Source organism: Rhinatrema bivittatum, chromosome 7, assembly GCF_901001135.1.
Source record: "Rhinatrema bivittatum chromosome 7, aRhiBiv1.1, whole genome shotgun sequence".
NCBI classification, from domain to species: Eukaryota; Metazoa; Chordata; class Amphibia; order Gymnophiona; family Rhinatrematidae; genus Rhinatrema; species Rhinatrema bivittatum.
In genome coordinates, this window is record NC_042621.1 from 310,372,670 (window position 1) to 310,385,681 (window position 13,012).

Here is a 13,012-nt window from a genome sequence, read left to right on the forward strand (position 1 = left end):
TAAATCGAGTAGTGCAGGGGGAAAAACGTCCCTGCTGGCAGCCCCGCGGAATAAGCGTCCTGGCTGTAGAGGGGGAGTGACTGGCACCACCAGTATCACCCCAACAGCCGAGGAACACCAGCAATAGGGAGCCTAGGCTATTATCTTTTAAAACAAGGGGCAAAGCCTCCCCTAGGCCCCCCCCAAGAGTGAGGAGACAGAAAACTGTCTCCTGTAAAGAGATCAACAGAGTCCAACTGAAAGTTTACAATTATACTTTTTTTTTTTTTTTAAATAGAACTTGAAAGACAACAAATACTTGGTTGATCCAAGAACATTTAAAGAAGAAAGGGAGTCCCAAAATGGGACTAAACAAAAGAGCCAGGGAACCGCAGGGTGAGTTGTCGCATCTGCTGGAGACAGACAAATACTGAAGGGCTGCAGGGTAGGCTCTGTCCTGATATAGGATACCCTTTCACTTTTGGTCTGTCTCCATCTGCTGGACAGGAGGCTCAACCCACGGTCTGGACTGATCCGGGTATGTACAGGGAACCTTCTGCGCCAAGGGCCAGTATTTTTCGACCGGGCAGATCGCTTCTGTCTTGCAGCATGGCTTTTGAACGGCGGAGGTTGAGGAAACATGGCTATCCAGAAGCAGTCATTTCCATGCTCCTCAAGGCACAAAAGATGTCCACCTCCATTTCCTATGTCCGGATCTGGAAAGTGTTTGAGGCTTGGTGCGCATCCATGGACATCTCTCCGTGCCAGGCTTTCATTGCACAGGTTTTGTCTTTCTTACAGCGTGGCCTGGACAAGGGCTTGGTATACAATTCCCTGCGGGTTCAGGTAGCAGCGCTTGGGGCTCTGGTCAGTCATCAGGAGGCAGCTCCTCTTTCTGCACATCCGGATATCGTCCGATTCTTGAGAGGAGTAAAGCATGTCAGGCCACCGATTCACTCCCTATGTCCTTCATGGAGTCTCAGCTTGGTCCTTCGAGGAGCACATTTCTCAAGGATCTCACCCTGAAAGCAGCCTTCCTTGTGTCCATTTGTTCTGCGTGCAGAATATCTGAGTTACAGGCTCTATCCTGCAGAGAACCTTTTCTCCGTTTTACGGACTCTGGGGTATCCCTGTGCACAGCGCCCTCCTTCTTGTGTCGTCTTTTCATCTGAATCAGTTGGTGGAACTTCCTTCCTTCTCCGCCGAGGATCGGATAGAACTTCGGAGATTGGATGTCAAGCAGGTTCTTATTCGTTATCTGGAGGTCACCAATGCGTTTTGTTTATCGGACCACCTGTTTGTTCTCTGGAGTGGTCCCAGGCGCGGCCATCAGGCGTCCAAGACCATGATTGCGTGCTGGTTGAAGGATGCCATTGCCTCAGCGTATATTGGTGTCGGACATCACCCTCCGAACGGCATCAAGGCTCATTCGCTCCATGCTCAAGCAAACTCCTGGGCTGAGAGTCAGTCTGTGTTGCTGCAGGAGATACGTAGAGCGGCTACAGGGAAGTCGTTGCATACTTTTGCACGGCACTATCGCTTGAATCTGCAACCGCCTGGTTTTGGCTCTTTTGGAGACGAGGTCCTTCGAGCCGGGCTATCCGGGGCCCACCCTAAGTAGGGAAGCTTTGGGTCATCCCACTGTCTGGACTGATACGGGTAACTACAGAGAAAAGAAAATTATTCCTTACCTGCTAATTTTCGTTCCTGTAGTACCACGGATCAGACTAATAAAGCAAAAGGGTAGGTTGTCTAAAAAAGCCGTTTGGGCAACAATGCAGGTTAGACACCAAAAAATAGTCCAAGTGCAAACTTTATTTAGATGGAGACATTTGTACGAGTATATGTCTCCATCTAAATAAAGTTTGCACTTGGACTATTTTTGGTGTCTAACCTGCATTGTACCACGGATCAGTCCAGACGCCTACCCTCAGAATCATGGGTTTGGGATAGCGGCTCTCCTTACCAGCATCTGTTTTCCTATCTGCTCTCTGCTGTTAATACCAGTTGGTTCACGTTGGCATGTTTCTTTCCACATTTTTGATATGATTAATACGTTGCGTATTTTATACAGATTCCTTGATCCATCCAAATGTTCTCTTACTTTGATATTCTTAATACTGAAGGGACAGAGAGGGCGCTCCAGCTTATAAGAGTTTTGCTCTGACTCCACCTGCTGGAAGGGGGACATAACCCACTGTCTGGACTGATCCGTGGTACTAGGAACAAAAATTAGCAGGTAAGGAATAATTTTCTTTCAGTAGGGCTCGTTCTCGAATTGCTTACTACCAAGGCCCACCATGCTGAATATGACTCCCGTTGGCTGCGAATATGTGGAAGCCACACCGATCCTGCCGGTAAGGAAAGAGATCATCGCCAAGCCCAAACACCCACCCAATCCGAGGATCACTGCAGCTGGAATGGCGGGGCTGTGGGAGGAGCCAATGTCTTCCAAGGTTGGCCAAAGGGTGGGGCGTGCATTCTGAGGAGAACTGAAGGGCGAGACATGCGTTGCAAGCCTCATTATTGGAAGGAGGCGTTTGGTGCTCGGACGATTGTAGGGCAGGGCATGAGTTGCAAGCCTTGCTATGGATGGTAGGCGTGTTATATACGTTCTGAGGACTGAAGGGCGGGGCTCATCTTGCACGCCTCGCTTTGGGTGGCAGTTGAGATATGCGCTCAGAGGATGGCGTTGCAAGCCTCGCTCTGCATTCGTAAATCTCGCTCCTACCAATAAAGTTCTGTGGATGAGAAAGGTGCGTGGTTGCTCCTTCTTTGCGCTCGGAGGTGAAGGAAAGAGGAAGAGGTTAGAGGAGAAGAGGTTGGAGAAGTGGTGGAAATGTTTACTTTTTTTTTTTCACTGTTTTAATTTGTAACCTAAAGTAAACAAAATGTGGAATATGAATGTTTAAAGTATAACGAAATAAAAGGGTGCGGGGTCCCATTGAGCCCCTTCTCTCCATTATACTCTATACCAGGGAGTGCGCTAACTAGCTGGATTCTCGGGGTATCCACAATGACTATGCTTGAGATATGTTTGCTTGCACTGCCTCTGTTGTATGCACATATATATATACCATGCATATTCATTGCTTGGGTACTCCAGGAGGGGGCTGGCTACCCCTGGTCTATCCAAGATTCAGCTGTGCAGCTTGACTTTCACCAAACTCACTGTACCCTAGCTGTTCCCTCAGACTGTTTAAGCTCCTCTTACTCACCTACAGGAGCCTTCACTCTGCAGCTCCTCACTGCCTCTCCTCTCTCCTCATCCTCCTCATGCACTCCTCTCAGACAAATCACTCCTATCTGGCTCTTCTCCTCTACTGCCAACTCCTGGCTACGCTTTGTGCTTGGAATAGACTTCCTGAGCTGTGCATCATGCTCCCTTGCTTGCCTTATTTAAATCCCATCTAGTAACCCGCTTTGCTGAGGCTGGTTTTAAATCTTAAGCTCTGTTTCTCCTGATCACAAGCTTGGTGGTTTTAACTATGACATTCCCTGAGTCTCATCTTTGGCCAGCTTGTCTGTCTTGAATAGGGTATAAGCTCTGTCTGCAACAGGAATTTATACAGTACTGCCGGTCTCCAGTAGTGGTACAGAAATGATAGGAGGAAGGGGAGAAAAAAGCATGGAAAGCAGTGGATGAGGGAGAGGGCAAGGAATGAGGAGACAGAAGGATCTGTTTGCTATCATCCTTTTTTTTTTGTTTGTTTGTTTTTAAGCCATAGTAGGAAAGGATATTTGACCAGAAAAGGCAAGTCTGCCCTCCAGGTGCAAGAATCCACTGCATAGCGTTAAATGTTTCAAAGACCACGTTATTGTGATTTGGAAAGGAATTAATGCCAAATGTTGGATCTTTATCCTTTGATGGTTTGCCTTTGCAGCTCATGACAAGCATGAGATTTGGGGGGGTTATACTTGATTATTTAAAAAACAGATTTATTTCCCGCCCTTTGTACTTTCAGAGCGGGGTTCAGTGTAAAACATAGAACAGGAGAAGGTAAATATCTTAGGAAACGGGGGGGCAGCAATATCCTTGATTCTGGAATAACTTTTCTCCCACAGATTAAGCAGGTGGTAAAATTTGCTTTACTGGTTGAAGGTTGTATGATTTTTGAAATTTATTCTGTCTCTTGTATTATTCTCCCAGTAAGGGCTCTCCATGAATGGAAGACAACAATGGAGATGTCATTGTACTGGTTGGGATGCGTAGGTGTTCTACTAGGTGTTTCAAAATAAAATTTCCTCCTGCTCCAGAGTCCACTAGAGCTAGGGTCTGATATTTCAAAGGTCCGCAGATTAAAGAAACTGGGAGAGAGAGAGGAGGAGAGGGTGCAGTTAGACCTAAGAAGAGTCCTCCCACAGGACTTAGGTCTGCTAGTTTCCCAGACACACTGGGCATGTCTGCACAGCATGGCCAGCCTGACCATAGTACATGCATAGTCCTAATCTCTTCTGAAGGATTCTCACTTTAGAAGTCAAATGACTGCGACCCAATTGCATTGGTTCTTCTTCGCCAGCAATAGGCATTGGTAGGGTAGGCTTAGGCAACGGCTTTGAATGATTATATCCCTGGATGGATCTTCTGGGACTCTTAACCTCTTGGACTTTGTCACGGATCTGGCGATCAATCTTCGCCGCCAGCTCCATAAGCTCTGCTAAGGTCTCGGGCATCTCACGAGTCACCAGTTCATCTTTCAGCCAGGAGTTCAGTCCTTCAAAGAAGAGTTCAGAGACATCTAAGGTCCCAATGTAATTCTGATCTCAAGGTTTTGAATTCAATGGCGAAGTCTGGCCATGGCTTTATAAGAGCAGATGACGTGACTTGGCTGCACAATCCTGCAGTGAGCAGCTCCGATATTTCAATGCCTCCTCTCAGCAGCAGTAACCTGGTGACTTCAGCAGCATATTTATTTTGGCATTTTAGAGGCAAGTACATTCAGGTACTGGAGGAGTTTCCCTATCCCCAGAGGGCTCACAATCTAAGTTTGTACCTGATGGGGCACTGGCCAATAGCAGCAGAGGAAGTTTAACCACATCTCAGTCTACAACACATACCCTAAAATTACCGTCAACCTCAACACTTGATAAAACGGGGAATAAATGGTGGATGACGACAACTGTATTGGCTTAAAAAAACCCTCATTTTTCCATATATTATGATCCATCTTGTCAAGCATTTTCAGTTTTCCAGGAATGTTCTCCCTCTGAGCTCAGCAGCATATTTATTTTAGCATTTTAGATTCTGCTTTTTAGCACTTCAGAGGGAAGTACATTCAGGTACTGTAGGAGTTTCCCTAAGTTTGTACCTGCTGGGGCACTGGCCAATAGCAGCAGAGGAAGTTTAACCACATCTAATCATATCACACTCCGTCTACAACACATACCCTAAAATTACTGTCAACCTCAACCCTTGATAGAACAGGGAATAAGTGGTGGAGAAGGAGGACACAACTGTTTTAGCTTTAAAAAAAACAACCCTCATTTTTCCATGTTTTATGATCCATCTTGTCAAGCATTTTCAGTTTTCCAGCAATGCATGCTTCTCACCTAAATACCATCCAATCACTTCTCACTTACAGTCTGACGTGGAAGCTTCACCCTAACCAACCACGGCTCACTGTCCATGCAGTAACAGGACGTTTCTCCTCAAACACCACCCACTGCTCACTTACAGCCAGCAAGGGGAAGCTTCTGCCCATCACCCAATTATTGCTTTCTCACCACAAGTGAGGGGAAGCTTCTCCAGTCCACTGCTCACTTATACCCAAAGGGAAGCTTCTCCCTAACCACCACCCACTTACAGTCAGTGATAGGAAGCTTCTCCCCAACCACCATCCAACTACTGCTCGCTATAAAGTAATGGGATAGTCCTCCTCTCCTTTCTAAACACAAACAATGTTCCCACAGCCAGCAGCACTAAGACTTCTCCAAGCCTTGGAGAAATACCACATTTAGGACATGGATTCAACCCGCCTGAAGGCAAGACTGTTTAGGGAGGCAGCTCATGAGCCGATACTTCACATGGTAGAGAGCCACACTACTTGTCCATGTCTTCCCTGAGAAATACGGTTCTGTTGAGCTAGATCTCGCCTCTGTTGAGAGTTTCCCCCATATTGACCTGTCTCTGGGGCAATTTGCTGGGGTGCGAGTTCTGCAGCGAACTCATTAGCACAGCAAACTGGGTGTCCATGTGCTCCATCATTCTGTCCATGCGATCATTCATGTGCTCCGTCAGTTTGTCCATGCGGTCATCAATGTGTGTGAGCAGCTTCTTCTCCACATGCTCCAGCCGTTTATAAACCATGCTCTCTAGATAGCTGCAGGCAGGCTGTTCATTCCTGAAAGGAGGACGTACACTACAGCATGGTAAATCTGCCGGCCACAGAACATTCACGCCTACTCCTATTACCAACTTGTGTGTGTTTAATACCCATTACATCGCATGGGAAGTCTCACTGTGCCCCTTACCCCCAATACCTCCCTCTCCAGTGTCTGTAATGCCCGTCACGTCCTTCTGTAATTATCACACCGTCACTGCACAGCTGCTCACACGGTTCTCTCGTGTTTGCCATGTGAGCCAGACAATTACAATCAGGTTCTTGGGCAAAGTTTCAGGCATGGATTAAGCATTTACATTTCTTATAAAGAGGGATGGTACCTTTATTAGACAGACATAAGAATTAAGCAAAGATGATACATGTGAGCGCTGAATGGATAATCATCTTAGTTCCTAGAATGCTGGAGCACTTAAACGCTGGAGGATTTCTGCTGTGGTTTTAGGGTGTCAAGGCATGGATAAAGGATGAGGAGAATGGGGAAATATATTCACAAATAAATAGGCCAGCTGGTAGCTGCATAAGATATTGGGAGCTAGTTGCTTAATCAATGTGGCTAACTTTGGTCATGTCACAGATATACTTATGCAGCTCATTTTAAGACAGCTGGGGATATTCAGAGGCGCGGCTGCACCACTGAATTGGAAAAAGTACTTACCTGATAATTTCATTTTCCTTAGTGTAGACAGATGGACTCAGGACCAATGGGTATAGTGTACTCCTGAGAGCAGCTGGAGATGGAGTCATATTTCAATCTGACGTCAGTACTACATATACCCGTGCAGGAAGCTCTGCTCTTCAGGATTCTCCTCGAAAAGCAATTGTGGATATATGTGTGTGTTTCAATAGCTTGGTTAACTTGATTTTTAGCTGGAGACTGCCAGTGCCCTCAACTGAGAAACGCCGACACCCGGTAACTATGGGTGTCTTAACTAGGGGTAAAGTCTGGCTTACCCATGCTTGTCTTGCTCTCGGGGATTGTCACCTGAGGTTTCTGTATTGTGGGGCAGCTGTGGGCAGGATGCTGAGTCCATCTGTCTACACTAAGGAAAGCCAAATTATCAGGTAAGTAATTTCTCCATTTCCTAGCTTGTAACAGATGGACTCGGGACCAATGGGATGTACAAAAGCTACTCCCGAACCGGGTGGGAGGCTGCCTGTGGCCCACTTAGTATTGCCCTTGAGAATGCTGTGTCCTCCCGAGCCTGGACATCCAGGCGGTAGAACCTGGAGAAGGTGTGGAGGGAGGACCACGTCGCCGCCCGACAGATCTCGGCCCATTTATGGCCTTAACTTCTCCAGTTCGCTCCTGAACAGGAGGGCTCCTTTCAAAAGCATTCTCGTGAGTTTCGTCTTGGAGGTCACATCAGCTGACCAATTTCGGAGCCAGAGTTGCCTTCTGGCTGCCACTATGGATGAGACGCCCCTGGCTAAGCTGCGCACCAGGTCGGAGGTCGCATCCGTGAGGAACGATATCGATGGACATAGCTGCGTCCTGGAGAGTGACAAGCAGGTACGTGTCACCACGGCACAGCAGGCAGCAATATAACTGCGACGTCAAGTGAGTGTTTAAGGATGGATTCCTGATGTCGGTCGTGGGCATCCTTGAGTGAAGCTCCTCCTTCAACTGGAATGGTACCGGGCTTCTGTCCGGAGGAGGCATGGCTTGGGGCGGCCGAAAGGGGCCTGGAAGGTTTTGGTCTTCTAATGGAGACTGGGCTGTGTCACCGGTGGCACAGATTGTGCCTGGACGAAGGTTTGCAGCCCTTTACGCCGAAGCTGTGCGTGCAAGCCGCTATGTGTGCGTCGCTGTGCGCACAGGCTTGATTGTGCCCCCACCGCCGTCGAGTGTGCCGCTGTGCACCCGGCACCTTCGTGAGCGTTGCTGCGCGCACAAGTAGTTTATGTGCTTGGCTCGGTTGTGCGGACTATACGGCGATCAAGGGGGGGGAAATGGTGCCGACAACCTCGTGGGCAAGATGGCGGCCCCCCCGGAGGGTCTCCATGTGGGAGGACCCTCGTACATGATCGGGATCTAGCCCAGACAGGGCTGTTCAACCTGATAGGACAGATGCTCGATGGAGGTCTGTCCTGCTATCCGAGCCTCAGAGACTAAGAAAGGTTTTCTACCTTACCTTGTCTTGGTGCTTCCTGGTCTCGTGCTGGGCGGTCTCCGGCTGCGGCGGGGGGAGATTGAAAATACCTTCACCGCCGCGCTCGGTATTGCACCCGCTGCCGCTCAGTCTCGACTGGGGGAGGGACCCTTAGGTATCACTGCAGGAGAGCGGGGCTCGTCTGTATAGGTAAGATTATTTCTTCTTTGGATTTTCTAATGCTGTGCGAGTCCCAAACTGCTATGGAGATGGAGAAATACTGAAGAGCAGAGCTTCCTGCATGGGTATATGTAGTGCTGACGTCCGATTGAAATCTGATCCGTCTCCAACTGCTATCAGGAGCACACTATACCCACTGGTCCTGAGTCCATCTGCTACACGCTAGGAAAATTCCCGTTAAGTTAGCCCGATATCCAGCTAACTTAACTAGCAACTCTGCGGCTGAATATTGGCCCCAAAATGTTCTTAGCTGTGTAGTATCATTTTCTATGTTTATGGCTGGAGTGTAAGATATGTTTTGTGCTGGCTTAATCAAAGTTTTAAAAAAAAAAAAACAAACAACCCTAAACCAACCATAGGAGGAATCCCTCCACGATTAAGGTGGACATCTTGAGGTCTATATTCGGTTGCTGGCTGACTAGGAAAAGTTAGCCGGATAAACTGCAGAATACCCTTGGCTATCTTAGTTTATCCAACTCATTTTATTTAGGACTGCCCTTCAGCCGTCGTAAAGTTATCCAGCTATGTTGGCAGCCAATGCTGAAAATCAATGTTTATCCTGCTTAGTCAGATAACCAGCTCTGCCCCTACCTCTACCTGGCCACATAAGTTATTTGGCTCTCTCGGCTCAATTTAGCCACACAAATAGCACTGAATCTCAGCCTTCTTGTGTCTGAGTCCCAGGGGCCTACAACAGGAGAGCAATCCTCCTCGCTCACCGAGACCTGTTTAAGCTAAATGGACAGGTCTGTCTGCTTCCCAGAAAGGGGACTATAAGGACACTCACCCCAGGTTCATCGTGTGCTCCTCACTCCTGGTTTCAGGCTCATGCCCAGCACTCCTCTCTTCTATCCGCATGTGATTGACTTGGCCACACAGATTCTGCAGAAAAGGAAGCAGGTCTGTCCTGGCGAGATCAGAACTGCCACTTGCTTGCTTTTCCAGAACAGACGATACTAGAGCTGCAAAATCATCCGCCTGAGGGAGAGTCCAAGAGCTTCCCTTCCTGGGAGCAGTCCCTGACCCAGGCAGCTGCCCCTCTCTGCACACACACCCCAGCCCCTGCAGCTGGATCCCAAGAGGAAAGAGATTCTGCTGAAAGAAGAAGAAGAAGTCACTGTCACACTCTATACAGCAGGAAACACTGAGGAAGGGCAAGGATTCTATGAACATCTGGATTCTCCTTCCTTCACCCCAAACCAGAGCCAGGCTGCATCTCTGCACCGCAGGCAACAATAATCACTCAGGAAGAATTAAGTCTTACTTCATTTAGGACACAAGAAGAAGTTACGTATCAAGAACATGTGGTGTGCCAGTGGCATTGAGCAAAGTGGAGAAATTACTTACCTGATAATTTCGTTTTCCTTAGTGTAGACAGATGGAATCAGGACCAGTGGGTATAGTGTACTCCTGATAGCAGTTGGAGACGAATCAGATTTCAATCTGACGTCAGCCCCTAGTACATAGACCCCTGCAGGAAGTGCAGCTCCTCAGTATTCTCCTCAAAAAGCAATTGTGGATATGTGTGTGACTGATTAACTTGATCTGGTCGAATTGGCTATAGCTGGAGACCACCAGTGCCTTCAACTGGAAAGCGTCAACACCCGGCAGGGTGGGTGTCCTAAGTGAAGGAAGCATGAATCACTGCAGCCAAGGGTGGGATGCTGAGTCTGTCTACACTAGGGAAAATTAAATTATCAGGTAAGTAATTTCTCCATTCCCTAACGTGTAGCAGATGGACTCAGAACCAATGGGATGTATAAAAGCTACGCCCGAACCGGGTGGGAGGCTGCCCGTGACCCGCTTAGGATAGTCCTTGCGAATGCTGTGTCCTCCTGAGCCTGAACATCCAGGCGGTAGAACATAAGAAACTGCCATGCTGGGTCAGACCAAGGGTCCATCAAGCTCAGCATCCTGTTTCCAACAGAGGCCAAAAACCAGGCCACAAGAACCTGGCAATTACCCAAACACTAAGAAGATCCCATGCTGTTGATGCAATTAATAGCAGTGGCTATTCCCTAAGTAAAACTGATTAATAGCCATTAATGGACTTCTCCTCCAAGAACTTATCCAAACCTTTTTTGAACCCAGCTAAACTAACTGCACTAACCACATCCTCTGGCAACAAATTCCAGAGCTTTATTGTGCGTTGAGTGAAAAAGAATTTTCTCCGATTAGGTGTGGAGAAGGTGTGGATGGAGGACCATGTTGCCACCCGACAGATCTCGGCGGGTGACAGCATTCTAGTTTCTGCCCAGGATACTGCCTGGGCTCTGGTAGAATGGGCCTTGACCTGTAGAGGCGGCAGTTTGCCTGCTTCTACGTAGGCCGCCTTGATGATTTCTTTGATCCAGCGGGCTATGGTTGCCCGCGAAGCTGCTTCCCCTTGTGTCTTCCCACTGTGAAGAACGAATAGGTGGTCCGTTTTTTGTACGGGTTCCAACTCTTCCAGGTATCTGGATAGCAGCCTGCTGATGTTGAGGTGAAGTAGACTTCGAGCTTCTTCCGAATTCTTAAACTCGTCCGGTAATGGTAGTGATATGGTTTGGTTGAGATGAAAGTGTGACACCACTTTGGGAAGGAACCGTGCATAGCTGGATGTTCCCGGGATGAATCTGAGGAATGGCTCACGGCAGGACAGTGCCTGTAGTTCCGAAATGTGGCGTGCTGAACAAACTGCCAGCAGGAATTGCTGTCTTCAAAGTCAATAGATGGACAGACAGTTCTTGGAGGGGCCTGAAGGAGGCTCCTACTAGAAAATCCAGTACCAGGTTGAGGTTCCAAAGAGGTACCGGCCACTTTAGGGGTGGGCGGATGTGTTTGACTCCCTTCAGGAAGCGTGAAACGTCCGGGTGAGAAACTGTGTTGTTGCTCTCACTCTCGGTGCCGTAGCATGACAATGCGGCCACCTGTACCTTGATGGAGTTGAGGGACAATCCCTTCTGTAGTCCATTCTGTAGCAATTCCAATATCGCGGGAATTTTGACTGAGCGTGGTGCGATGTCGTGGTCTTCGCACTAGGCTTTAAAAAAACTCTCCAAATCCTAATGTATGTTAAAGATGTGGAGAATTTGCGTGCTCGGAGCAGGGTGTCGATTACAGCCCCCAAGTATCCGTTCTCTCTCAGGCAAGCCCTCTCAAGGGCCAGGCCGTAAGCGAGAAATGAGCTGGGTCCACTTGGAGGATCGGCCCTTGTTGGAGCAGGTCTCTGCGTGGAGGCAGAGACAGGGGGGGTCCCTGCTAGTAGGCTCATGTCTGCATTCCACGGCCTTCTGGTGGCCCCGGACTGGCCAAGAAGTACTAGTCTCCTGTGCAGCTGTATCTTGTGAATGATCGCGCCCAATAGGGGCCACGGTGGGAAGGCGTATAATAGAGTCCCCTGTGGCCAGGTCTGTACCAGGGCATCGATTCCTTAGGACGGAGGTTCCCGCCTGTGGCTAAAGTACCTGGGTACTTGGACCTCCTGGCAAACCGGTCCAACGCCCATGTCTGGTGTTCCCCACCGGCTCAATATCATTTGGAATGCTGCGGTCGACAGTTTCCATTCTCCTGGGTCTAGTCTTTCTCTGCTGAGGTAGTCTGCCGTGATATTGTCTTTCCTGGCAATGTGGACGGCCGAGATCTCCTGGAGATTTACTTCTGCCCATGCCATTAGAGGGTCTATTTCCAGAGACACCTGGTGGCTTCTGGTTCCTCCTTGACGGTTGATGTAGACCACTGTTGTGGCGTTATCAGACATTACTCTGACCGCTTTGTCTCTGAGTCTGTGACCGAACCGTAGGCAGGCTAGTCTGACTGCCCATGCTTCTAGGCGGTTGATGTTCCATTCCGATTCTTCTGCGTTCCACTGTCCTTGGGCGGTTAGTTCCTCGCAGTGTGCTCCCCATCCTCATAGGCTGGCATTCGTGGTGAGCAGGATCCAGGTCGGTGAGGATAGCCTCGTTCCCTGGCTTAAGTGGGCGTCTTGTAGCCACCATCGTAGTTGAGTCCGAACTCTGCCCAGGAGCTGAAGACGTACGGTGTAGTTCTGGGACAGTGGATTCCAGCACGATAGAAGTGAGCTGGTTCCCCTCTTGTTGTGCTTGTTCCGAAAGGGCTGGTTCCTACCAGAAGGGTGGGGCGCTTAATAATTATTTCTGTATGGATTGAAGCGCTGTGAACCTCTGCCCCTGGAGGGTCGGGGGAAGGGTCGCTGGTTTCTCTTGCTTTTGTCCTCCGGTAGCCGTGGCAGTGGGGACGCGCCACATTTGTCAGCCAGCTTCTCTAGTTCACTGCTGAACAGGAGGGATCCCTTGAAAGGCATCTTTGTGAGTCTCGATTTGGAAGATGCGTCGGCCAACCAGCTTCAGAGCCAGAGTTGTC

The 13,012-nt window shown here is 48.8% G+C and overlaps 1 protein-coding gene across 1 annotated transcript in view; it reads right to left on the reverse strand.

Moving 5' to 3' along the window:
* Positions 1-13,012, reverse strand: part of PIGZ (phosphatidylinositol glycan anchor biosynthesis class Z) — a 54,983-nt gene that overhangs the window by 15,441 nt on the left and 26,530 nt on the right. The window contains exon 5 of the mRNA XM_029610575.1: positions 9,438-9,745. Coding sequence (XP_029466435.1) covers positions 9,438-9,745 — 308 coding nt within the window. The remainder of the gene's footprint in view (positions 1-9,437; positions 9,746-13,012) is intronic.